At 37.9% G+C, this 26392-nt stretch overlaps 2 protein-coding genes across 4 annotated transcripts; both read right to left on the bottom strand.

The window, feature by feature from the left end:
- Window positions 1–865: 865 nt before the first annotated feature.
- Window positions 866–13212, bottom strand: LOC103712763 (nudix hydrolase 2-like). 2 transcript variants are annotated; one of them, XR_015975606.2, is made up of 11 exons: window positions 12852–13212; window positions 11658–11884; window positions 11018–11083; window positions 8162–8299; window positions 7842–7919; window positions 7695–7745; window positions 7549–7583; window positions 4560–4668; window positions 3838–4036; window positions 1585–1711; window positions 866–1450 (listed from the first exon to the last, which is right to left on the bottom strand). XR_015975606.2 is itself a non-coding variant. In XM_088716471.2 (10 exons), the coding sequence occupies exons 1-10, from the start codon at window positions 12961–12963 to the stop codon at window positions 1674–1676; spliced, it is 1053 nt and encodes a 350-aa protein (XP_088572597.1). In that variant the 5' UTR covers window positions 12964–13212; the 3' UTR covers window positions 866–1673. The 2 variants fall into 2 exon arrangements, 1 of the variants encoding a protein (XP_088572597.1); XM_088716471.2 differs by having other exon boundaries at window positions 866–1711.
- A 3362-nt stretch (window positions 13213–16574) lies between these two features.
- On the bottom strand, window positions 16575–22336 carry LOC103712764 (endoribonuclease E-like protein). 2 transcript variants are annotated; one of them, XM_039127621.3, is made up of 6 exons: window positions 22071–22336; window positions 20981–21271; window positions 20640–20805; window positions 19973–20217; window positions 17571–17758; window positions 16575–17069 (listed from the first exon to the last, which is right to left on the bottom strand). In XM_039127621.3, exons 1-6 carry the CDS (start codon window positions 22269–22271, stop codon window positions 16868–16870), a joined length of 1293 nt encoding a protein of 430 aa, XP_038983549.3. In that variant the 5' UTR covers window positions 22272–22336; the 3' UTR covers window positions 16575–16867. The 2 variants fall into 2 exon arrangements, with proteins under 2 accessions (XP_038983549.3, XP_008797607.5); XM_008799385.6 differs by having other exon boundaries at window positions 20981–21255.
- Between the last annotated feature and the right edge of the window lie 4056 nt (window positions 22337–26392).

Genomic DNA, 26392 nt, shown 5'->3' with positions numbered 1-26392 from the left:
CCTCGCTTGGATCACAAGATAAATAACGTTAAACACCTCAGTGTGATTACGTTCGCTATAGAATAGGGCAGTTATGGGGCGTATGCAACATTGATAGGTACGATGATGTAGCTTGACGAGCAGGGGAGCCATCCGACGAACAACAGTGCCTCTTCATTTTATTTTTTTTTAATACAACGGCTGCTCACACTGCTCTAAGGTGAGTGTTGTCAATAGAATCGATAGAAAGGAGATGGTATAAGAGTGAGGGAGCAGCTACGAAACACATCCAAATAACCTCTCCCGAATGGTGAGCGTCGAAGGAGGCGACCTAGTCTGTAGTCTTGTTCGCCTCTCGATATATATGAGTGGCCTAAAATGAGTCACAGTCTCTCACTATCCTGCGAATATCCTTGAGCAGTGGATAGCCATCGCCCCTCCACTCCTCGTCCCGAATTCACTTGATCACCATTGCTGAGTCCCCTTCTAGAAAGATTTTGTTAGCCTCTAGAATACACCTCGTGAAGGTGATGCCCTCCCATACTATCCCGAGCTTCACCCCAATAGCTGTCATGTCCTAGGTGCGACGCTCTCTCGCAACAATCAGTCTAAATTTATGATTCCTAATCACAAATTCTGTACCTCCTCTTTCTCTATCTGTCGTCAACATATTGCCATCGAAATTCATCTTGAAATAACTAGGAGTAGGGGCTCCCAAGAGGCAAAGGTAAATCTAAGCGCTGCAGTAGTGAAGTGAGAATCCCAAATGTCTCTAGCCGTCCCGGATGAAGTCGCCATACTAGTGTGGATGATCTTTGCAGCCTGACGGAGGGCTCTATTCACTACCACACTGGGAGATGCCCTCCTACCCTTAAAGAGACAGATGTTTTTATCCAACCAGATATAATAAGTCAGGTAAATACATGTAATGCCCCACTCAACAAAACTCAAGTCTCCTCAAAGCCTCCCTCATGAGGCTTAGAAATTCAAATGCAACCCGCCACCAAACGTTTTTTCCATAAAAAAACAGAGGAAATATATGACTGAAATTAAAGTCCTCATTGCACGCATGCAGCTGAAGGAACGAGCGATCTTTAAAAGCTGAATGCTTTTTCTCCACATCCTCCTCCAGAGGAATGCACGATTTGTTTGTCACAGGAACCACCGCGGTCCGCGGCTTTTGCTCGGACACGCACAGGAAAAACTCGCCAGGGACCATCGGAGAACAAGACGGAAACTCGCCGTAAGCGACAAACCGACGCCAAAAAGCCGCTCACGGTTTCCCAGACGTGGCCGCTCTAGGGAGTACCGCCCGCCAGATGCGCCCATGCGGATCTCTAAAGGGGGCCAAGAGAGCGCCAAAACCAGGCATGATGCCAAAACAAAGGAGACGTGGCCGAGACTGCACTTGAGACCCGAGCCGCTTTCCCACTAAAACCGCTTACCAAGTACCATCAACAATGCAACAGATCTCCGATGTGCCATTCCGGGAAAGCAATTACATGATAAAAGAGGGCACAGAAGTTTTAGTTTGAAACAAAATGTTCCAAAGGCATCCATCCATTCATTTCTCATCATCTTATCGAAGAAGATAGAATTATTTACCTTATAAACACATGCTGCAGCCGCCAACAATTACCATGTTAACGTACAAGCTTTTGTTGGAAACCCCCTGGAAGGGAGCAATCATGGGTCTACCTATCACATTCATGCAAATACTGGGAAAGACTTCCTAATAAGATTCAAAAGATCTAGCCATCAGATACCACAGTTCTCAATTTCTTTTCTAAGGAAACGAAAAGCAACGGAATCGCTGTAGATTAAATAAAATAGAGACGTACATTTATTCCAAATTTGAATATAAAAGAGAATACACATCATAAGCACATAAGAACAAGCTACACCGACTAACAGTTACCATGACAAACCACAAAACTTATTAGAAACCAGTCCAATGGAGGATCCCAGGAGGAGGCTAGCATTTCCTCTGAGAATCTAGAGAGCATAGTGAAGGAAGAGCAGGATGGAGAGAAGAGCATTGCAGACCCGGTGGAAGGTTGGCAATGGAGGAGAGGATGAATAGTTGTAATATGGGAGATTAGGGGAGCCCGAGCCCGAGCCCGAACCCGAACCCGAACCCTGTGCTGGGGGATTTTGTGCCGGGGGATTTTGGCAGCACTGTACAGGAGAACCCGAACCCTGTGCTGGGGGATTTTCGCAGCACTGTATAGGAGTTGGTGGGCACTCAACCGGCGATGGCGGCGGCGGCGGAGCTCCATAAAATGGATACGGCGGCGGCGGAGCTCCATAAAATGGATACGGCGGCGACGGAGGGAAAGGCTGGCATGGGTTGTCGCACTGGGGGGGGCAGAGGCATAGGTATGGAGAGGTGCTGCTGTCAGCTGAGCTATCCTCAGCCTTCACAAAGATGATATTGGAACAATGGAGCATGAACACCAGAAGAAGCACTGTTTTGGGAGGAAACATCATCTTGCTCCTGGCCATCAGAGGGCAGCAGAACAAGAGTAGGGGGAGGAGGAGATGGAATGGGTCTATATTTAGCAAGGAAAAGAAAAAAGTCGCTAGCTAAGAAGTGAGCTGAAGCCCACTGTCCTTTCTTCGTGGCTGGATGGACACCACTTCAGGCATGCATGCAGTCTGCCACATGGAAAGCCATGTGTTGACTTCAAGTTTAAAGTTTAGTGCAGGATTCCCTTTTTCTTTTTTTCTGTTCGAATTAACCCTTTTACTCAGTCTTGGCAGATTTCCAGGCGCGAACATTTTACCACAAACATTTATCAGCAGTATTTTCCATGGTTCTTTCAGCATGTATTAGATTTCTAGCAGTCATACTGGTTGTTCAGCAAAATTTGCAATTCTTGTCAGCGGGCTTTATTTGTCACTTGTTATTGCTAGACCAATATAATTTTAATAAGTTTTTTTGAATAATTGCAACTTTTTCTATTGAGATTTTGGCAAATACTAATACCATTATCCTGCTATCTAGGTTTTAGTTCAGCATGCGATCCTCGACAAGATGATAGTATTATGATCATTTAGTTATTCATAAATAACAAAATTGTGGAGGAAACATCTGCAGCTATCAAAAATATAGCATAATGCTTAAACTTTGACAAGGAGTGAATAACTTGCCGTTTTACTACATTAAAGCAGTCAGGCCAAGTTCAACATCACCAAACGGCTAATTGTTTCACATGAGCATCGTTCTTTCAAGACCAAAACTATATTGCATAAGAGGTAAACTTATTATTTGATCATGAATGCTTGATCTACATGCGCTTTCAGATAGTAAAGTTTAAATTGATGGATCAACATTTCAATGTCAGGTTGGATCCTAACAATCCGTTTAGAATCGATGAACCCCAATTCACCAGTCATTCTGCAAATTAATTCAAGCACCTATAGACCAGAAGGTATATATACATCTTAAAGTCAGGCATTGGTGCTGTGTGGCAAACCGAAACTACAATGTAACTAGCGTTGCTTGCCTGAGTAACTTTCTATTGTTCTTATGTCCAGCTATGTGCCCATTCACCAGATAGACTAAAGTTGTAACTGGGTTTCAATGTGGACTCTTATTTGAGCACTTGCACAAGCACAAGAGCATCAGATATTATTCTGATAATATTCTGGAATTTGCAAGAAGGTAGCCAGTATTTCACAATTCATGTCCAAATTGATACCGACATAAATAAGCAATGATCATTGCACTTATTCATCTGACCTCCAGAACAGGGGAAATCAGCTACATGTTAACAAATCGAATAATAGATATTTAATGAAAACAGATACAGTTATACATTAATTAACAATCTCAGTTGCTTTCAGACATATTACCAGGTCTTGATGGCTGGCTCAGGTCTTTGCTGTTTAAATAAAGATAGTTTTGTGCATGAGAGAATCCTGATTTTATGCAAACCGGTGAAAATCCAGCATAACCCCTTTCAACTTTTGCAAGGCTAACATCATTGATATACTTTAACATATCATATTTCTGGAAAAAAGGTTGTGCAGCATATTCCTCAATAGGCATCCACTGCATAAGGAGGAAAAAAGCAAAAGTCACAAGAGATTTCTTTTTCCTCAACAATAGAAAGGTCCAAGCATCCATAAAAGATTGAATTCTTCCAAATTATCGTCAATACATCACAAAGAGAAGATATATGTATCACAATGAATTTACAGATTTAAGTCATTCTGCTTTCACAAGTATTGGTAGTATAACTTTGTTAAAGATCAGATTTGGATTTCCAAGTTCAGCTAGTATGATTTTGATGGGGGAAAAAAAAAAGAATTCAAGGTCTAGCTCACTAAATCATCTCAGCTAAAATCCAACACAAGTATCCGAAAGATGCTGTTAGGCTAAGTCATTTCCAGGACAAGTCAAAATTGTATTACATATCATGCAATCTAAAAGTAGCTGCCCATGTTATACTGGGTCTTTTCTGAAAAATATATGCACTATTTTGACCTATATATATATATATATATATGCACTATTTCCTATTCAACTAATGGACATTTAGACAATTAATCTTTACAGAATTGACTTGCAATACCTGCGCTGCCTCAATTTCTGATTCTTGCTTCTGAATGTCAGAGGAGAGGGGGCGTAACATGCATACAAAGAATAAATCTGACTTCTCAAAGAATGACATGTGGCTCTGCCTGCAAGTTGATACTCATCAATTAACTTGACATGATGTAAAGTTTCAGACATTGGTTTGTTAGTACAGATTTATCATCTATAAAGTCAAGGAGTACTAAAGCAAACATCTGCATCTGGAAAAAATGGATGCATAATGATTCATTTCATGGGAAATGCAACACCTAAACCTTAATGCACTAGATATAGTGTGTGGAGACATGCGAACAAGTGAATGTTGAAAAAAAATTAAATCAATAAATAATTTGTCATCCAAGCTGCAAGTGCATGTTAAAAAGCAGCCTCCATTTAATTATCCAGGGATAATTCCCTGGTAATGATTTTGTAACTTTTGTAAAATAATAGCCACCTATCATATAGGATTGCAACTTGGCCGACCCTTGCGGACATGGATTTACTGAATTAGCAGTAATTGAAAGTCATCTGTCAAAATAGGCAATGAAAACTGTTGTGGATATCATGTGGATGTCTTATCAAGCCTACAATGGACTTAATTCCCTGCTGCCAGTGCTACCTGTGTTCTTGGACTATAACTGTGATGTTAGAGAGGATATAAATCAAAGAAAGTATATGACTGTTCCGCAGCCAACAGGGATCCTAAATAGACTGGTACCATATTGCTTCAGTTAGGGGAAACGTAATTAAATATCGGAGCAAAAGAGTTGAATTACCGGAACTAATACTTGTACATTTGGGAACCAATCGGTACAGTACCAGCATGTACAATACGGCACCATATCGACACACACCATGGTAGCAGGTATTCACACAGAAACAGTAAAATCATCATGTGTCAGTATGGTATGGTACCTTGGGGCACACCAAATATTTGGTACAATATTTCCAGGTATGGGAACTGCTTGGTTCTTTCATTATTTACATCATTTTTTTCTGCAATATAAAATTCTCTTTAACTATCTTCTCGTCTCCGGAATCTCTTGCACTTGGTAATTCATGCAAGTTTATATATGGGAAAAGATGTGCTTTTTTAATTTTAAGATAACCAATTTTTCAGACAGGAAGAAGAAAAAAAGGCAGTTAGTGTAATAATAGTTAACCTTCGTTTTTTGCATCAAACAGTTGTGAAACATAAACGAGTTCTGGATCATCAAAAAGGGAAAAGCAAGTTGGGTAAACTGCTATTCTATAGGTAAGAGCAGGTATATATTCACAGTGTTTAACACTGGGATCATTTTCACATTATGTTCATTAAGGCATCGAGATAAATTAACTCATTAGTGCTCATTCGAAGCAGGCAATGGTGATATTTCCTGGCCTGGCACGAGGAAAAATTGTTGCATGTCAGAAGAAATAGATCAGTAGGGCCAGTCAATTGCAACGTTGAGATCAGAAAATCAGGTCTTTCAGTACAAGAGACTAATTAATATCAATACAACTTTTCTGCATGACTTTTTGGATCCTGTGATCATAGGCAATTTTACAATTTGGTCTGATACATCTCAGCCATTTTTTGCTTAAGTTTTTTTATGGCACTTGCTGTGATGCCAGTATCACGAGGATATATCCACTTTAGTGGCTTTTGGACCATGACATACCCTCGAACAGCCCACCAATGGATCTAGGGATACAACTGTACTCAAATACAGGTTTAGGGGACAAAAAGTGCTATATTGACAATTAGCTATGTTCAATGCCATAATTTGAGGAGTTCGTCAACTTATGATATTAAATATACATAGAGAAAGGGAGAGGTATGAGGCATATTAGAACTAATAATCTTGTGAATCTAAGAATTTCAAGATTCTGCAGGCAACCTTTTAAATGGTTTGCAGTAATTCATGTATACACAATAAGGAAGGTGGTGTTGTCTTGAATCGTCCGGTTCGAAGCATACCGAACCGTACTGGGGCGGACTAGCACGGTTCCATCCCTCGGTTCGATATATCCAGCGAGAGAGGGGGAGAGAGAGAAGGAGAGAGAGGAAGAGAGAGAGAGAGAGAGAGAGAGAGAGAGAGAGAGAGAGAGAGAGGAAGAGGGGGGAAGAGAGAGGGAGGGAGGGAGAGGTGGAAGGAGTGCTGGAAGCCCTCAATTTCCCTATTTTGAACTGGCCGGAAGCCCTTGGTTCCCTGGTTCGTTCGAAATAGGAGAACTAAGGGCTTCTAGCCCTCCATCCGCTTGTCCCTCCTCTCTCTCCCTTCCTCCCTCTCCCTCTCCCTCCCTCCCTCTCTCTCTTTTCTGCTTCTCCCTCTCCCCCTCCTTCATCAGCTCCATCTTTATCGGAACCATACCTTATCATACCACTGTGCAACCAGTATGAGTCCCGGTACTGGTAAAGCCATCCTTGATATACATTGTTGGAGAATGTAGCATCCAACTTCAACTTAATAATCATATAGGTAACAACTCCAACATAATCCAAATAAAGAAATTTCTAAGGATATTATAGCCACATCTATTATCATTTTCATGTGTGCACTTAAAGAGTACCGTGGCAGCTTCATCGTTACCCTTATGGTTATTCATATTAGCTAACCATGAGGTGCATAACACGATCTATCTGTCCATGAGGTTTAACTTGTTTACAATACTTTCATCTATATACTATTCTCTCTCATTTATCCACTTTTTTTTTTTTGACTTGCAAAACATTGCATCTCTACATTGGGAAGAATTTATAATAGCATTCACATACAGATAGGACAACGTTATTTCTTGTCATTATTAACATTATAATTAGTTGTTCCATAGAATAAGCTAAAAATTGCTACTCTGAAAATAAGTTCAAACATCATACAATTCAAGGAAATAATAAACAAAAAGATCATGAAAGAGCCAGCTGGTTAAGATAGGTCTAGCAAATATCAGAGAATCAAAGGATAGATTTAAATAAAATATGAGAAAACCTGAATAGGAACTGATACCTGAATGCAAGTATTTCAACAAACTCGGTGTCAATCTGCAATGTAGTAAAATGAAATTTCTTCAGAAAATTTTATCTGTCTATGAACCTGAAAGTTCTCAAAACTTCAATATTATTAAATTTAAAAATAAAGTAATCTACACATACTCCTGTCTCTTCTTTTACTTCCCTTATGGCTGCAGCATAAATGTCTTCACCCTGCAGAAGGATGCAACTTAGCGAGTGGAATAAAAAAAAAATCACAATTTCCTAATGGTGAATACTTTCTCCATTTCCTAGGTAGAAATTTATTACTTGGTCAACTACTCCTGTAGGAAACTTCCAAACACCTGAGCCATGAAATCTGCCACTATTTTCTTGGACCACCAATACCTAACAAAAAGAATTGAAATTTTCAGATTTAAAACTACCGTCAAAAGGTCGCCAATTGAACACAAACTGAAACATCCGTTGCAATAGAATATGACATATCAAAGGCAAAGTAAAATTATGCTCATTCTCTCAAGGTCAATGAGCTTATAAGAAGAAATTAGTGAAGCATTATTTCATATTTGTATTTGTGTCTGACATATAAGATAACTTTTAGGTGAAGGGAGACTGTATACATGATTTACCTCTCTCTTATCATTCATAACAAAACCACCAACACCTACTCTGTGAGAGGCATTTGCAGGAATTGTATGTTTGGTATCAGGAATCCAATACACAAGCATCAAGTAACTTGGCTCTGCATGGTGGTACCAAAATCCCTCCTGCACCAAAATAAGTTTGTGGAGAACTAAGTAACAAGACCATGAAATCCGCCAGCTAAAAATTACAGAAAAGTGGCAGGAGGATATTATATAAAAAAGTAGTAATTTATAATTATATCAAACCATATGCTTTTTATGTCACTATTCAAGAATGCCATCTTATTATGCAGCACCATTCTAAGATAAGATATTTACAGAAATACAGGATGCAAAAGACAATATATTTACAGAAATACAGGATGCGGTAAGTTAATCGGTGTAACTTTTCTATCATGTAGCAGTGTTTTGTAAAAGACTAACTGGCCCACAACTTCAGTTAGCATGCTTGAGATTTTGAACCAGTATTTCTTTCAGAGAAGGAGAGGTTTTGAACAGATACACTCTTCACACCTAGTCAGAACACAAATGTGCCACAGAACAAGCAAACTCCTGCACATCAATCATCCATTGAGCTAAAAATCATATAATCTTAAAGGTACCATAATAATTATCATGCTCATTGGTATTAAAAAAAATTATTTCAAAGGTAGAAAAGGAAACAAGAAGATAGCACAATAAACAGATGGCAACAAGAGGTGCAACCCTATCTGCCAGGAATAGGAGCTTATTACTGACTAAGATTATCTGGTAGTCTCAGTCCCACATCTAGCCTTAGTCATAATATGTTTCAAAGTCTCCATAGAATATGAATGATATCAAGGCATTCTTCTGTAGTAATTTTGAATTATTAAGGAACAAATAGTGTTGGAGTGATGCTTCACTCACTCCAACATGAAGATATATAATACATCTGGCGTTTTTATACCATAACAAGAAGATTGCAGCTCTGCTCATAGTGTTGGAGCGATGCTTCGCTCCTCCAACATGAAGATATATAATACATCTGGTGTTTTTATGCCATAACAACAAGATTGCAGCTCTGCTCCAATTGAGTCTGTCAAACACAATAGTCTTGTCTGGAGTACATTCATCAATAGCAGCAAGATGATCATGAATTACTTGACCAATCTCCACCAATCCGGATTACTAAACAGATTTTTCATCAACAATGCACTACATACCAGAGCACTGTTCTAGCAAAAACAACAGAACTAACCATTATCCTAGTTAACAGAACAACAATGCAGTTTAATTAGCCTTTCTGTTAAACAAATTTACAGTTCTTTTATAAAAAAGTAGAGCAAGCATGAACCTAGAATTATGTTATTTCAAATAGGTCAGATGACAAGAAACGCGTCAACAGAATTCTTTTAATGTTGGAATATCACAAACTAGGAGAAAACAGCTTTTTATGACCCACAGAGATGTCAAATTTGTAAACAAGAAACATCATCCTTAAGAATGACGCAGAAAGATCAACAATCACCTCTTTCACATCTCGAGCTGATTATATAAGAAATGCAGGGCTCACAGGCGTTAACATTAAGGGAGCCATCATTGACTTAAAACTATGAAAGCAAAGCTCATGAAATCAATGATAAGAATGCCAGCAATCTACACTACATGAAGAGTCTTACATAGTGGAAGATAAAGAATAGAGATGCCTAGCAAATGGAAATTGATTGTGGCCCTGGAAAGGAATCAGATGTGAACATATGGAACAAACTTGAAGTTACAGAAAGGTCAGACAAAGTAACAGCTCACCAGTCCTAATGAGAGACAGGCTGGCAATCAGGAAGACAGGATGAAGCTTCCCTTCTTTCGCTGGAGTAAGCTATATGACACTCAATTACATCTCAGAAAGATACAAGGAGTATTCTTGTCATCAGCAGTGCAGCACTATCATGTACCTTGGAGGAAAGGCATAGGTAGCAACATGCTGGTACCACCTGGATTTATGATTATAAACAGTCAATTTGGGGAAATTCCCCTCTAAGTCCCATACCTCAACTCCTCCAGTATCCATAACCTCGAAATCACCCAGAACATTGGGCCCAAGGACCAAATTTTCATCTATGAAGGAAACAAAGCCCCATGTGACCAAAATCATGTTAAAGAACGTCCCATGTTCTACAAATTTATGGTTCCTTCTTTTTCAAATAAACCATGCAGCAATCACAACTGTCACAGGCTCATAGTCACAGCCTTTGAGTCTCTGAACTCCAGCATGCATACTCTTAGGAAGAATAATAAATTAAAATCTTTTCATAACTTACTTTTGTAGATTCCACAACACATAAATTTAAATCTAAGCTAGTTATCATGATTCATAATAGGAAGTCCAGAAAACCCCATCCAGTCCTGATTGCTACACCATCTTCATTAAGAGATAGGGTGATGTGGCATTTTAATTACACTTCTATTATTTTCATCTACAAGGAGCCCCAAGTAGAGGCACTCAAACTGCTAACAAACATAATTTTGATGACACTACGATGCTCCTACCTACAGTGACAGTTAAAATAAGATGTACACAATGTCTATCCTTAGAACAATACTCAAAATCATTGCCAAAACAGTCGCCTTTAATTCCTATTACAGCTGACATGGATATGCATATAAGTGTATAAGCATATGTTTGTGTGTATAGAATGTATTTATCTATTTGTATGAGTGTATCTGTGTGAAAATAAGTATGAGAGAAGTAATCAAACTTCTTTTAAACTAATTAGCCAGTTCATTTTTTGAATATTTGAGAGCCTTAATCAATAAACAGCATGTAATTTAATTTGGGTAGGAAATCCACATAAAATTTGTCATATGAAACAAATTAGTTACCTCAACAGCAGGTTGAACAAGATTTGCGAGATTGATGGGCAACTTTATCCAAACACCCTTTATTCCCTGGAAATGCAGTCGTAAAAGCATCATAAATATGTAAAATAATAAATTTAAAAATGAGTCATCAATTGATCATCTCAAGTACACGAGCACATATAATAACAGCAATCAGAACTACACATGGAAACAACAAAGTTTGGAGACATATCCATGCACCAGAAATCAATTCAAACTATAATTCGATTTGCTAAATCCATGAGATGTTCTTATGAGTATCAACATAAAGAAAGACAGTTTATATGCATCGCTAATAGACTTAGCATATATCGTTGATAAGATGTTATATAACCTATTACCAATCCTTTGAGCAACCAGTTCAATCTTCCAAAATATGTTTTCTTGGTTATATTATTTAAGGATTTCTACCATTTCAAGAGATAATCCAATTCCCTTATCCATTCTATCGCAAATCTGCGGCCTACTTGATTATCACTTGTTATTTGATACCCCCATCAGTTGAAATGTAATTAGAAGCATTTTTCACATGTTAATGATCAGAATTTACATCTTCTGAAGAAATAAAAGTAAATAGCATAAAATCTTTTACGCAGGTAGACCCCATGATCAAAAGAACCACCTGCTTCCTCCAAATTGATATAGATGATCTTAATGAAGAAGCAAAAGCAGTAGAATCCATGGGTGCCTTCATTTCAACAATAACACCTCCATAGTAGTCATTGACAGCAGGTAGCAATTCAACTTCCTCTCTTTGATCAGTCAACTCTGGAGCCGCAACTGGTGACGGACTGGTTGAGATAGACATGGATATCTTCTTCAGCTGACTTGTAGTTCTACTTGCAAAACCTAATGATTCCAAGGTTAAAAGGTGTTAGCACAGAAAAGTAGCTTAAAATCATTATTTTATCTAAAAATGATTAGCCAACAGCATTAGAACAAACATGACTAGCACAATCAAATCTCTATCAAAAATATTAAGAAATCTCAGTCACTTGACAAAAGGTCACATAATTTCACAGCACAGCATGAATACGCCATTCATGCATAAAGACATGTGGTACATTTGTCAGATTTTCAACAGACTTCAACGTGGCAGAATATGGAAGTCATTTTGATAATTGTCTTAACAATTTACGATTGGAGTGAAAAAATTTTTGTTGCTACATTATTACGTAGCCCATCATTACATGTTCCAGTTGTCAGCATGTGATGAACACCCAACCAGACTTGATGGCTGCAATTTTGATGCACGGTCCAAGAGAAGCACTCTGACAATAGATGCTTAATTACAAGGATTCTCTTGAAAATTTAAAGACTACTCAAAGTCATAAGGTTTATAATCACCATGAAAAGTCACGTCAAGGACATTTTTGCGAACAGACAACGGCATTCCTACTAGTCTTACAGAGGTTGCACTCTGGAAGATGCATCCGAGGGAATGGAAAGAATCTAATCATCACCTAAATCAAAAAGAGGGTAGACAAGTACAGGATCGAATTCAAGGATATCTATTTTTGATATCCAAATTTAGATTTGAGGTGTCACATCGGAAATTCTTGGTGATAATGGCTGGTCAAGATTAACAATGAGTTGCCTTTATGCCCTAAGTGATACCAAGTGCAAATTGTGGCATGATTTTTCCCAGAACAGATCATTAGAGCGAGTACCACAGCCTCGCCGAAAATCAAAATCCTATTTAACCTATAAATTCGAGAAGGACGGGGGCAAAACACAAAAAAGGAGCTCCAAACGAATCGAAAAACGACAACTGGAGCACCCAAAAGAGAAGAAATCAGGAAAAAAAGAAAAGTACCTCGAGAAATGGCAAAACGGGATGGCCGGAGGGCTTTGAGACGGCTTCGACTCACGGGGAGGCACCGGGCGATGGACTTGAAGCAGAGCAAGGCCACCCGAGACCCCAGCATCCGCTCCCTTATACAGCGGGTGTTGGGATAACCAAATCCTTACCCCAGCCCTGAATCCTGGCGTTAAGCCTAAGGTGTTCGTGGGAATGCCCTTCCGCTGGAAACCGGCGTGGGCGTGGACGAAAATACGTCGACTGCTCTACATTGCTTATAGCACGGGCATGGCTGCTTGGACCCGCAATTTTTCGACCGGAGACCGGAGACCGGAGATATGACCCAAGTAGCAGGCATCATACGTCTGCGATGCTCGGAGAAAGCACCGATTCGTCGTAGGGATATCACTAAACAAGCACAGTGGAAGCCACAGGGTAAAACTTAAAAAACTCTGTGATTCATTAAGATTTGCATGATTCCACTTCAATTTACTGAAATAAACGAGGATATCAACCGCCCATGTCAAGCCCTGGCCGTTTCATGTGCTTCCACATGATGCTAATTATATCCGCCCTTAAATTAACAAGAGCTGAGGTTTTACATAGTTTTTGTTGATTAATATATCCTTTTTTTGGGGGTAAGAATTGATTTATACATAGTGATTAATATATCTTTTTCCTTAGATAAGAATTGATTTATATACCTTGTTTTTTTGGTTTCAGACCAAAATTAAGGTACCAAGCAAATGGTAGCACGATGAGATTTGCGCGGCATGCCACAACCTATGGCCGAAATTTGAAAAAAATAAGATCGGGTTCAAATGCCATGAACAACAGAATACTTCCTAAATTTATTGTAAATCTACCGTAAAAACTAAATGAATGTAAAGAAGAAGATAGTATAAAGAGACATCATTGTTTTGGAAAAAGAACTTTTCTTCATTGTTACAACCTAATATTTACAAGTATTCTTAACTAGTAGGATGTGCTAATATTTAGCTTAGGACATTTATCATTCTTGTCGTGTGCAACACTATTGCCAAAGTAGATAATGTTTTCTTTCTTTTCACATCATGGTAGTCGAAAAATGGGAACGATTACTTATTTTAGACATTTGCCATTGCTATGGTGTGCCATATGAGCCACTATTGTCATATTTGGTGAGTAGTATTATCTTTCTCTCACGTCCTTGGTAGTAGAAAGATGGGTCCACTATTAATTTTTTAACATTTTTTTCTATTTTGTACTATATGGACCACTATTTTTGCGCATAATAGGTAGTGTAACTGCTTCTCCCATGTCACGTGTAGTGCTAACGAGCGACTAGCCACCATCCTAAGATTTTGCTCCATCAAGGCGTCATTTTAGGCCGATAATTCTCGCACTTTCGGTATACATCTCAATTACTCATCTTGCGCCTTTGGATCTCGGCCGATAGACATATCTACCTACACTCTTGGAGCCTATGCCCTTTGCATACCGACATGCATCCTTTGAGTATCAGCCTATGTCTTGATATTTTGGCTTGCTTTTTTGATACTTGATCTAGCATTGGCATATTTCTAGCAGTCATTGGCTTAGTAAATGTGTATTTTATCTTATTTTCTAAGTACTTTAGTTTGCTAATTGAGTATAACTCGGCCTAGTAGTCATGTATTTTAGCCTATTGGCCAAGTGATTCGAAAATTTCTTGTATGGCTTGCAAAAGATGCCTCTTCTGGAGATCTACTATTATCCAGTCCATACTGGATGGTTTTTCAAGGCCTATTATCGATCGATCTTTATATCATAACAATTAGTATGGATATAGTGTGAACACTTGTGAACCCAATCATTGTACTGTATCATAATTGTCATTTTATGTTTTTATCGAACGCTACATCATATCCAAGGGAGATGTTTTCTTTTCCCATTAACCATGATGTGTCAACATGAACTTTGCACTTGCTATAGCCAACAACAAGGCTAGATTATCAATCACGGCAACGAAAGTTTGCAACCATGCCCATGATGCATCACCATGGTAGTATCTGATTCTGCATTCCAGCACCATGTGCTTGAGTGGTCCAAGTTCGCATGGATGTATTGAATTCATGATAGTTTACATTTTGCGATGATGCAAGCTCCTGTACACTACATTAAGTCTTGAGTAACGAAGAACTATCACAACTAGTGTTTGGCAGGTGCAAAGCAAATGAGGGTACAAGATGGTCGTGTTTCTTATGATCAAAGATTTTTTTTTTCTATCATTTATATAACTTGATAACCGGGTCCCTTAATTTGGTTTGCATTGGTTTACCTAATTGAGAACTGAGTAATGGAGAGTATATAATAGTGAGAAGAAACTATAAAACAGCGAAGACATCGTTAATTGTTTTCATTTCATAGTCGCAATCTTAACATTACCATGATGCCGTCGAGAAACAATGGCGATTCTCATATAAATTACCAGTGTTACAGTCTCATGGAGGGCCATATGCGTCACAAGGATCCAATAGCTCGCCATGGATTGCAATGCTTCAGGAGGCTGTGAATTTAATTCCCAGCGGCATATTCGTCACCGTGGTGTAAGAGCTGCTTGACCTTAATGGCTGACTCCTTTCCTAACAAAAGAGAGTGCACCAAAAAAAAAAGAGAGGAAAGAAGAGAAAAGCCAGAATTTGCAAGAGAATAAAAGCCAGAATTTGCAAGACTTGTAGCTGATCTACCTTTAAGTGGGATCACCATGTCTGAATCTCTTTAAAATATATGAATATCAAGTTTTTAGAGGAAGCACCTATCATGCAGATTTTGACAGTCTTCGACTTTAAACCAGCATATTCCTAAATTATGACTTCCAAGCAAGAGAAAGCAAAGCCATAGCCTGCCTCCACAGTCAAATAAGATAATGTTAGCATCCAGTTCTATAGGCACAAACACAATCAAACCTGCATTCAATTAAAACGCCTGGCAGGGTTCGGGGGGTGGAACCCCCTGGCATATCATCGGTAAAAATAAATATCCTATTCCCCCCCGAGGGGGACTTTGGGGGGGTAACGTTCCATAACCTAAGGAAGGGGAGGGGGTTCGGGGGAGGGACCACTACATAGAGACAACTACCAGTCATGAGCGATAGTGAAGCCTAGAGAGGCGGAAGCAGTCGCTTGACGGACGAAGCCGAGCCGATACGATAGGCGGGCGAAGTGAGCGAGACCAAATAATATTCGTCCAAATCTATTTTCTTATCCAAATATATCTGAATATGGATAAAAATATAAACATCTGACTAAGATCCATATTTGTATCCATTTCTGATAAAAAAACAGATATGGATGTGAATAGACAACTACTTGATTTGTATATGAATATCTGATTTTATTTATAACCCTATTTAATTTTATATAAAACTCATAAACTTTTAAAAAATATATATAATTATATTATTAATATGCTTTTAGCTTGATTTACCATCCATTAATAATATCTTTGATTCTACAACATAAAATTTAATTATCCGACTCATATCCGTATTTATATCCATACTTCTAATATCCAATTTGTATCCATACATTCATTAAACAAAATAAATATGAATATAGATAATCCGTATCCAATCCGGTTTCCGCCCTACTTAGAGGAGGGCCACATCCAAACCTGTTTTCTAATGATTATTACCATTATCATGCCTGATAGTGGGATCCAAACAACTACATGTGCATCTACCAAATTTAATGACCACATTGCAAGCAGCCAGAGAGCTATCAACACACTTTTTTTCTTGAATTAGCCTCATCAGTCATCCACACTGCCACATCTAGAAAACTAAAACTGCCCTCAGGACTGAAATCTAATCAAGATAAAAGTAGGCACAATAGCAGGCAAAGCAAAGACCCACGCAATCACATTCCTCATAGGTCGAATGGTGAGGCCACTGCAATATTTAGAGCCACAGCTGAGGTATAAATATCTCCCTCATCAATGTAAAATCAAACTTGAAAGGAACCATTGATCTATCACGTTATAACTGACATGACATGACTGATAGACAGGTTTCACTCTTTCGATTCTGGGTCTTCTTCCGTCTGCGAATGCCGTTTCATGTATTCTTCCTCGATTGTTTCCTTGAGAATAAAAAGCCTCTGAATTACCACAGGATCACTCATCCGCCTGGCTTCCATCAGGTCAGTCTCCTCTTTGTTAAGATGGTAGGCATCAAGCATGATCTTAATCCATTTATGCAGCTCCTTGGGAGTTCTGAGCCGGGAGAGAAACAAAACAAAAGAGAGCAGTGTCACATGACAATATAGAGCAACTTACATGGATAATAAATAAGTAATATGGTGACTATTAGTTATAGATTTCAACACAAAATATGGTTTTCTAACTAAATGTAACAATGGTTGAGAACATATAGTACTACCACAATTGTAAGCAGCAAATTAGCAACATGAGGTACAAAACTACTCAAGGATTATTAGTATTGTGGGAACACTGTTAATGAATTATAAGAATAAATCTTATGACCTTGTATAGCTTGGGATTACAGCTTTATAGGCCAATTATACGAATTAGTTTCTATATATTTTTTTTAAAAAAGTACTAAATTTTCCACTTAAAAGTTCTTAAATGGCAGCAATAAGCTTCCTCAAGTGCAAAGGTATTCTTTTCCTGAGAAAGGGTGTTGTAATATATTTTTCAGAAGGAATGAGACACGCTAATTATCAGTCAACATATTTCTAATATAAGTTGCCTTACGTGTACAAAGCGTCAACATCCTTGGCTTCATGCTCATCTCCTGGAGAGAAAGCAGTAGCCAATGCTGAAAATCGCTCTTCAGGATCTGTGATGTTCAACAGGTGCTTGAGAAGCTTTATATCTGGTGCTGCAATGCTTTTAAGACTTCTATTTGTCTCTTTATAAATATGACGCATTATTTCTTTAACCTGCAGGATTTAAACATACTTATATAATAGACATGGCACACCAACTGATATTACGAGGTATTAAAATAAAATAAACAGACAAAAGGGAAAAATATTGACTAATTGCTCATTTCCTTCAAGTTTTGATGGACTGATGCGAATCATTAGGTACATAATTGGCTCTATATGACTACCTGGCAGAGCCAAAAAAATGTATAATGAGTTTTATGCTGGTTTTCTTTTTTCTTCTTGAGTTAAAAAAAGGTTACAAAACAATAGCAAGAAAGAACCTAAAGTTGACCAAAATATAACTAATAAGGTTACTGAAGCATAGGTATGTTAGCTGATAGTTCAATATGGAAAAAATAAATCACTTGTTAGGAGATTCAAAACCAGTATACCTTAAGCAAGCATCCAGATGGCTAACTGGAGTCATAACCATAATCAAGCAATATCATGTTTACAGGACAGCTTCACAGCACAGGGTTACTGAAAATGGAACTGATTTCTACTTCCTTCAGATGCTATAAATTCACCACTACCTTTGCAATATGGTGTTACAATGGTGACAAAATCAGACTTGTTTTGAAATAACATCTGCAGGACCAATTAGGTACTGTAACTTAAGTTAGTTGACATCAGTATCGTATACATGCTTTCTTATCTTTCTACCCTTCCTAAGAAAGAACAGATTTTACACAAACACAAAAAGCCTCCAGTCTGAACATATAGTTCCCACTCTTAGTTTATCATAATGCTCTGATTTACCTCCCATGATAGCAGCGCTCTACAATATGTTTTTATCAGGTTGACAAGTCCATATGCAATTATTTATCTATTTAAAAAAGCTTTCTACTTCCTATGATTTGCCCAAACAAGAAATTTAGCCTCAATTGCAGAACTCCTAGCATAATTCCAAATTGGTTCTCTAAACTTATTGCTGTATTTCTTTGGTTTTGTTCCATCACCCTCCTCTGTACTTCACAAGATGTCTGATAGTTATATACCTCTTTGTAGCAGTATTACCTAATCACTTCTTCTGGTTAAAAGAATTCTAGAGTGCCTTCACTTTTAACATTTTGACATGACGCGACATGTCACAGCACTCTTTCATGCTCCATGAGTGGATTGATTGCTTCAGTCACAAGTATTGAAACTTGATAGAACTTTTTGGAATGGATATTTTAGTTCAAATAGCAACAGTTTTCAACATATCAAGTGCCAAATAATATTAGCCCAGTGATTTTAAGATAATTTCATATATTTTTCTCTTTTCTCAATATGTGAGACAGGGTGTATGCAAATTCTATTAAATAGAGAAATAAATTTAGTCGAGTCAGTTAGTGTGCCATCTTGCAAGCTGGTCATATCACTTGGTGGTTATACAAGAGACTGGGTTCGATTCCCACCTTCACTACATTTTTTTCATCTCAATGAAATTGCTTATCTTTCTTCTCAACAAACTTACTCAAGTCAGCTCGCACAACTATACATATCGGTTCCATATAATATTAAACTATCTGCTTTGTACGAAAGTCTCATAGTCTAGTTTATATATAATTAAGTTCGGATGCTTCCAGTCACTTAGGGGCCATTGCTTAGTGCAATGGTAAAAGGCTTGGGCTGACAAGCACAATGGCACGGGTCTGAGTCCTGAGGCAGCCACTTTATATGAAAAATGCTATAGATCTAAGCTCAGTTTACTGCTTCCAAGACCCTAGATTGCCAGGACTATAACTGGGTAATGGCAAAAATACTTCCAGTCACCTGTAAAAATACACTGATGCCAAAGTTTAAAGGTAAGACTGGATTACAAAAAGAGAACTTTAAATAAAAGAAGGAAAAATGATTTGACTTCTAATTAATATCAGATTGTGAGACAGATCTTGTCACAGAAACAGGTCTGCACTCTGCAGTATCTTATGATTTTTATGATAAATCTACTAAAAGTGGAGCTATGCCACAGCAATTTTTTTTGCTGAATGAAGTCTTAATCTGCAGCTTTTTCCTTTAAAAAAAAATAGCAACACTTTGGTATTTATAAACATAAGAATTGTTACTCGATATCTACCAAATCATATTACTCAAGTCAACGATTAGCTAACATAGAAACCAATAGAATCTGTACAAATTAACTATGAATTCAGTGACAACACAATCAGAATGTAGAATATTTGGTTTTCTATTGCAATTTGAGAACAGAAATCTTCTATATTTTTAAACATAAATTGTCACCTCGTTTTTCATGGTTGTAGATTCTTTTGCTGCTGCCCAAGCTCTGTTGATCAGAAGAATCAGTGATGAATCAAGTTCCTTTGCCTTAGCTAAGCTCTTTATCTTTTCACATGCCTCATCTAATGAAGGGGAATTCAATATATCATCAAACTTTGACTGAGCAGCATCCAATGTCTCTAGCTGCTCCAATGCATTGTCATATGCACGGACTGCAGACAAACATTTAGCTCCAAGCCTAGCCATTGCTGCTCAAGACAAAAAAAAAAAAAAAACTTTTTAAACTATGCTGAATAGAAACGAATTCAAGTTTTCAACAAGTTAGATACAGAAAAATGTATACATACTAATTACAGATTGTCGTGCATTCATGTTGACCATGTTTTTTTTTCTAGATAAAGATGCAAATATCAAATCTCAAAGGAATTGAGGGGGTGGCCCTGAAGGGGATGAGGCTGTGTTTAAAGTTCTTAAGACCTGGCAACCGCAGTAATGGGATGGTTTTAAAAACCTAAGAAGACAAGCATGCGGACATGTGTCATGCAAAGCTACTAGAAAACATGTGAAACTAGTAAGAAACTTGAGTTCTATATGCAAAATTTAAGAACACTAGTCCACATTTACCAATTTAAGCATTAATGTAATTTTGCACGCACTCTGATTTGATTACCATCTCGATCCTCCAGGCTGTCAAAACTGTCTGAAAGTACATTAAGGTGATGGAAAAATTCTCGAGTGAAGTCCCTCCGCCTTCTTGCAACAACAGCATTAATATCTAGCGGGCTCTCTTGTATCTCTTTCAGAAGTTCCATATGATCTTCTATTTCATCATCTATCTGCAAAATTCACTCCAAACTTTGATAACAATTTTTAGCGCCATAGTACATATTTCTGGATTCCAGATAGATTATCTTCTAATATATGTGATGAAGAAATGAACATCCACAATTTCCTTTAAAAATTCCAACCAACTACAGTTCATGAAAACCAAGTAAAATAATAATGTGATACCTTCTTCATTTTTCTGGCAAGACCAACCAGCTTTTGTTTCATCACTGGATCTTTCTCAGTTTCTGCACGTACTTGACACCGACCAAAGAAGCTCTCTTTGTACTTCTTCCAATCATCTCTGAACACCAAGAGCTTCCTCCAATCCTTTGTTTGGGGTTTTTCATGCATGAAGTACTCAATCATTTTGTCACAGAATTGAGTCATCGTGTATCCTTCCGCAACTTCAGCTTCAGCTTCCTCCATATTGACAACGCCAGTATTGCTTGCCACACAATCTGGAGTTTTTTTCCTCTACTTTTAGGTATCCATGATAATCGATTAATTTATATTGAACGGAGGGGGAAAACATAAACAAGATCGGAGCATCTGCCCTTTCAACCATAAACTGATTATAAGGGTCCATATAAAATTCAGCATATGTTAACTTATAATTGTTTTACAGTCATGCTATAGCAAATATAACTTGCAGCATCTGTTTTAGTGATTGAAGAAGAACGATACTTGAGAATGGATGAAGGAAGAAAAAATGATATGGAAATAGATAGCTGTCAAGTACACTATTTCAACAAAGATGCATGAATCTAAGATAGAAAAGAAGCCTCTTCAGTTTAATATAATTCTTGAATGGAAGCACGGAAAAGCAATTACTCTAAAAGAAGGGCCCATGAAACTGATTAAATAATTGAGATAATGCTTGGCAATACTGTTTATGTAGCTTTCTCAAAAAAAAAGAAAAAGAAAAAGAAAAACTGCGTATGTAGCTCAATGTTTTCCTCCGCCAACGAAGGAAGAAGGGAAAAAAAACACTGCAGAAGGCCAAAGCTTCCAAATTTCTCTTTGCCCTATTTCAGATTTCCCCTCATATAAGCCCATGGAAAAGAGTAACTTGGACAAATCATTAGCAACCAAAATTAAAATAAAAAAAATGGTATATAAGAAAGTGATTTAACATGGAGTCCATCGATAAAAAATAATCCACAGAACAAAGCAAGGCAATTCGACAACCAGTTGATAGGCAACAAAAAACAATTGATATACCACAAGAGAGGCAGACAGAGATGGAGAGGGAGGTAAGCCGTTGGTTTCTTACTTGGAAGAAGAAAGGAGCAAGAGCTCTGCTGGGTTCTTCCTCTTCTACTACTGCTACAACTACTACTACTGATACTGGGAGTAGAGAACGAGGGTTTGACGGAGAGGATGAGGAGAGGAGGTGAGTGAGAAAATATAGGGTGAAGAAGAGCAAAGGACATGGGTTTGGCGATGGGCGCTTCGAGAGCCAGGATGCTGGCATCAGCCATTGCTCTTCTCGGGGCGAAGGGAGCGGAAGAGGATGGATTCAGGCGAAACGCGCACCGAGACATAAGGGGGAGGAGCTCAACGTGGCTGTCTCTGGCGAGTTCAGGTTCGTGCAAGCCGACACACAAGTGGATATGGTTAGACCAAGCCTGGTTGGGTCTGGTTCGGGAATATAGATGCCACATTGGTTTAAAAGGAGCCGGAATAAGCGAGGAATAGTTGTTCCACTCAAACGGTCGAATTGTTTTTGTAGGGACAATTTTAAAAGGGAGGCAAGGAGCTGAAATGAAATACAGCACTCTTCCATTCCTACACCTTTTTCTATGGACAAAAACATCTTATTCTGGAAATTTTAGAAGGAGCAAAGTAGGTGACAATTTGTGGAATAACTAGAATATAACTATCCCTGTGGAACAACTATGCTGGTTTTTTTATTTCCTGGATGGAATAACACCAGGGTAAAAGAAGGCCTTACTGTGTTTATGAATAAAAGAAGACCTTATTGGATATAATTCATACAAAATTTGATATTTAGAAAGATATTCATAAAAAAATATTAGCCTAAATTTATGGAATGGCTGAAAAGAAAAAGAACCATTTCAGGTTGAGGGTGTATTATTTGTCCATGAAGAAAAAGAAGGCAAGAGCAAATGGGAGATCATGATGGCTTTTCTAAAATATTTATTTTTAGTATAAATAATTTTAAATAAACTTACTATTTAAAACATATGACTATCAAATGTGGAGACTCTAGCCTGCTCCATAGTGAGGACCCAAGTGAGATTTGCTTAGATTTCCCGGCCCACCACTTGGATGTATCATGCTAAACGCATGATCAGATACTGCTGTTCATGTCCTGCTTGGTTGGGCTTGCTCTAGCTAATGGTTGGAACCAAAACAGCATTTGAAATTTTAACCAGAAATAGAGAGGAATCTGAGCTTGCGCTAGCAGTTTGCAGGCCCAATATATACATGTTGGTGCGACGATTTGTAAGCTCTCAAGGCTTTTTTTGGCACTTATACTAAAGCTTATCGATATCTTAGTGTTATATAAATGAAGGTAAGAAATAAGTTCGTGTCGGCAATCTTATACGCCATCTTATGAACACAAGTCTTGAGCCTTGCCTGCATGATTTTATATTCGAGTAGTTACCCAAGTGAGGTCGACCTTTGATGTTACCTTATGTGAATCCCTCGGTAGAGGCGGTTTAAGATGGTTATTGTGAACGAGGAACAATGGCTTCTAGTAAAAAGTGGGATTTGGACTGAATTTTTTGCTGGATTTGTGGACTAGGAAGCCTACTTGAGCATGACCCATATCAATCCAACACCCATCCAACCAAAATCCTTTGGGAAGGAAAAAAGATCTCCATGAATTTTTTTCTTCATGCAAATCAATGAGCCCACAAGCCGAGGGTTAGGCTAAGACTTTGGAGGGCCTTTAAAAACATACCGGGCTAGGTAGCTCAACGGGCCCGATTGCTGCAAGATATTTCTGTTGTAATATCCAAATATGTCCAAAGTCGTATGAAATTAAGGATAGAGCAACAAAAAAGGATTGTTGGTTGGACTATGACAATGTTGAGCTACAAAAAGAAAATGATGGTGGCCAATGAATTAACATATTGACCCATAAGTGAGGCTTATATGGGATTGGAAGTAGCAAGTTATAATTAAAAACTTCAATGATGAGATGAGGAAGAAGAAGAGGAGGAGAAGAAAACTTCACCCAGCCAACATAGGAAAGTCAATTCTTAATTTGGCTAGCTGAGAAATACTAATATTGATTATTATTATTATTATTATTATTATTATTATTATTTTTGAACTCTGAGCATGTTTAATGCACAAAAGATACACACTTAAATAATCTATGTGACAGTGTGGAGGTTAAGTTTACAACTTAGGGCATGTTTAGGTAATCCAGCAGGATTTGGATTGAATTTTTTGCTGAGTCCGTGGATTATGAAGCCCATTTGAGTATGGCCTGCATCAATCCAACGCCCCTCTCTTCGGTCCGTAGAAAGAAAAAAAAGAAGAAGAATAAGACTTTCATAGATGTTTTTTTTTATTTTTACAATCTAGTAGGCCCACCAACCATAATTTTTGACTGGGACTGCGATGGGTCTTTAGAAGATATTAGGCTGGGTGGCCAACAAGCTTAATCTTGCAAGAATATTAGAATAGGTCCTTAGATCAAACCTGAGCAATAACTGAAATTGGGTTCGAACCCTAACAAGGTAACCTCATTGAGCTGGAAATTCACACCTTTTGTTTCAGGCCTACTATGTAGAATTTGGACGGTTGTGAATGCTTATGGTTGTAAGTGTTAAGAAGAATTTTTGCATACATACCCTCCTAAATATTCAAATTTACGTGAATACTCTTTTAAAATTGAAATTTGCATGTATACCCTCATTAAACACTTATTTTGTATATATACCCTTCTTTTTTTTTTGTGTGCATGTACTCATGCCATCTAACATTATTAAGAAATTAGCAGTTTAAAATTGAAATTACTAAAATACCATTAATGGGTAAACATGCAAAAAGATACATTTAAAGGGTATACAGTCAACAAGCAATTTTGCAGGGTATTCATACAATTTCATAATTTTGGAGGGTATACATGCAAAAAGATCTTGCATAAATACCCTTCTAAATATAAAAATTTGTATTAATATTCTCCAAATTGATATTTACGTGCATGCCTTCACAATATACTATTTTTATATGAATATATTTGACATAGTGATTCAGCTAATGTGATTAGCCAAAATCAAATTTATTTAAATTAAAAATAATTAAAATTATAAAAGTATCTTTTTATTTCTGAAGCGAGTAACAGGTTAACAAGTCTCATTGAAAACTAATATCTCTACCTTCTTTAAAAAAAAATTTCGATCTTTCTCGACCCTCTCTTTCACTTCTCTGCCTAAAATCAAAACCATTCTCTCGACTCTGCTCTCCACCATAGACAACTTTTTATTGTATCTTTTTTTACATGAAGATGGTCAGGTCCTGCTTTTAGATTTGTGAATTATTTAAAAAAAGTATTGTGAGAGATTTGCAATATTTATCTTTTAGTACATGAAATTTGTAATGTTTATCTTTTAAAGTTTGAAAATTTCTAATGTGCAAGTTGGCGGTTGATTTAAAATTACTATGACAAGATGGGTCCCATAAACTAGATCTTTTATTCTTCTAAATAATTGAAACTCCAAAAAAAATAGCTTAAGATATACAACATAAGGGGTGGCCTTCTACCACATTGCCACGGAGGTTGTTAATAAGTCTGAAAGGTTCGAAGTTCTTTAATGATTTTGCTTGGGGATAATTGATACTGTTCTTTTACCCCTGAGCACAGTAGCAGCAAGGAAGCCTGATCATTGTAGTCTATCACGTGCCTTTAAAAGATTCTAATTCTTTTCTATATTCTAATACATGCCCTTATATATGAATCTATATAATAAATATTATAAGATATCTTTCGATAAAATAAGATATAATGGTTGTTATAAATGAAGAAAAATAAAGTAAAATAATCTCATAATTAGTGAAAGAACGTCCATAACTTTTTTTGTTATCTAATTATTGAATCAATTTTTTTCTTAAGTAATATGTTTACCAAAAATATTGAGGAGCAGACACTAGACAAATCTGAGTGTTAAAATAGGTTGTGTTGAGGGAAATACAAGTCCCCCCAAAGCACGTGATTGGAAGCACGCGACCTCGGACGACCGACCTGGCGCCCGACCTCGGACGACCGACCTGGCGCCCGACCAGGCGTCCAACCTAGGAGCTCTCGACCTCGAAACGCCTGACCTGGAAGCTCCCGACCTCGGAAGCTTGACCTCGCCATCTACTCGCCGCGATCACATCCTTCTGCAGCTCAACCAGAGACCATCCCCTGCCACTGCTGTCAACCATTAATGCGCATGGGCTCTGCAGACCTCCAGCTTACTCAACCATTAGTGCGCATGGTCTCTGCAGGCCCCTGGCTCACTCAACAATTAATGCACATGGTCTCTGCAGGCCCCCGGCTCACTCAAACAATTAATGCGCATGGTCTCTGCAGGCCCCCGGCTCACTCAAATAATTAATGCGCATGGCTCA

This window comes from Phoenix dactylifera, chromosome 2 (assembly GCF_051530095.1).
Source record: "Phoenix dactylifera cultivar Ajwa chromosome 2, Ajwa_hap1_PhDact_Kaust_v1.1, whole genome shotgun sequence".
Classification (NCBI taxonomy): domain Eukaryota; kingdom Viridiplantae; phylum Streptophyta; class Magnoliopsida; order Arecales; family Arecaceae; genus Phoenix; species Phoenix dactylifera.
Note: the sequence above shows the minus strand (reverse complement) of the source record. Positions and strands in the feature narration are given on the sequence as shown.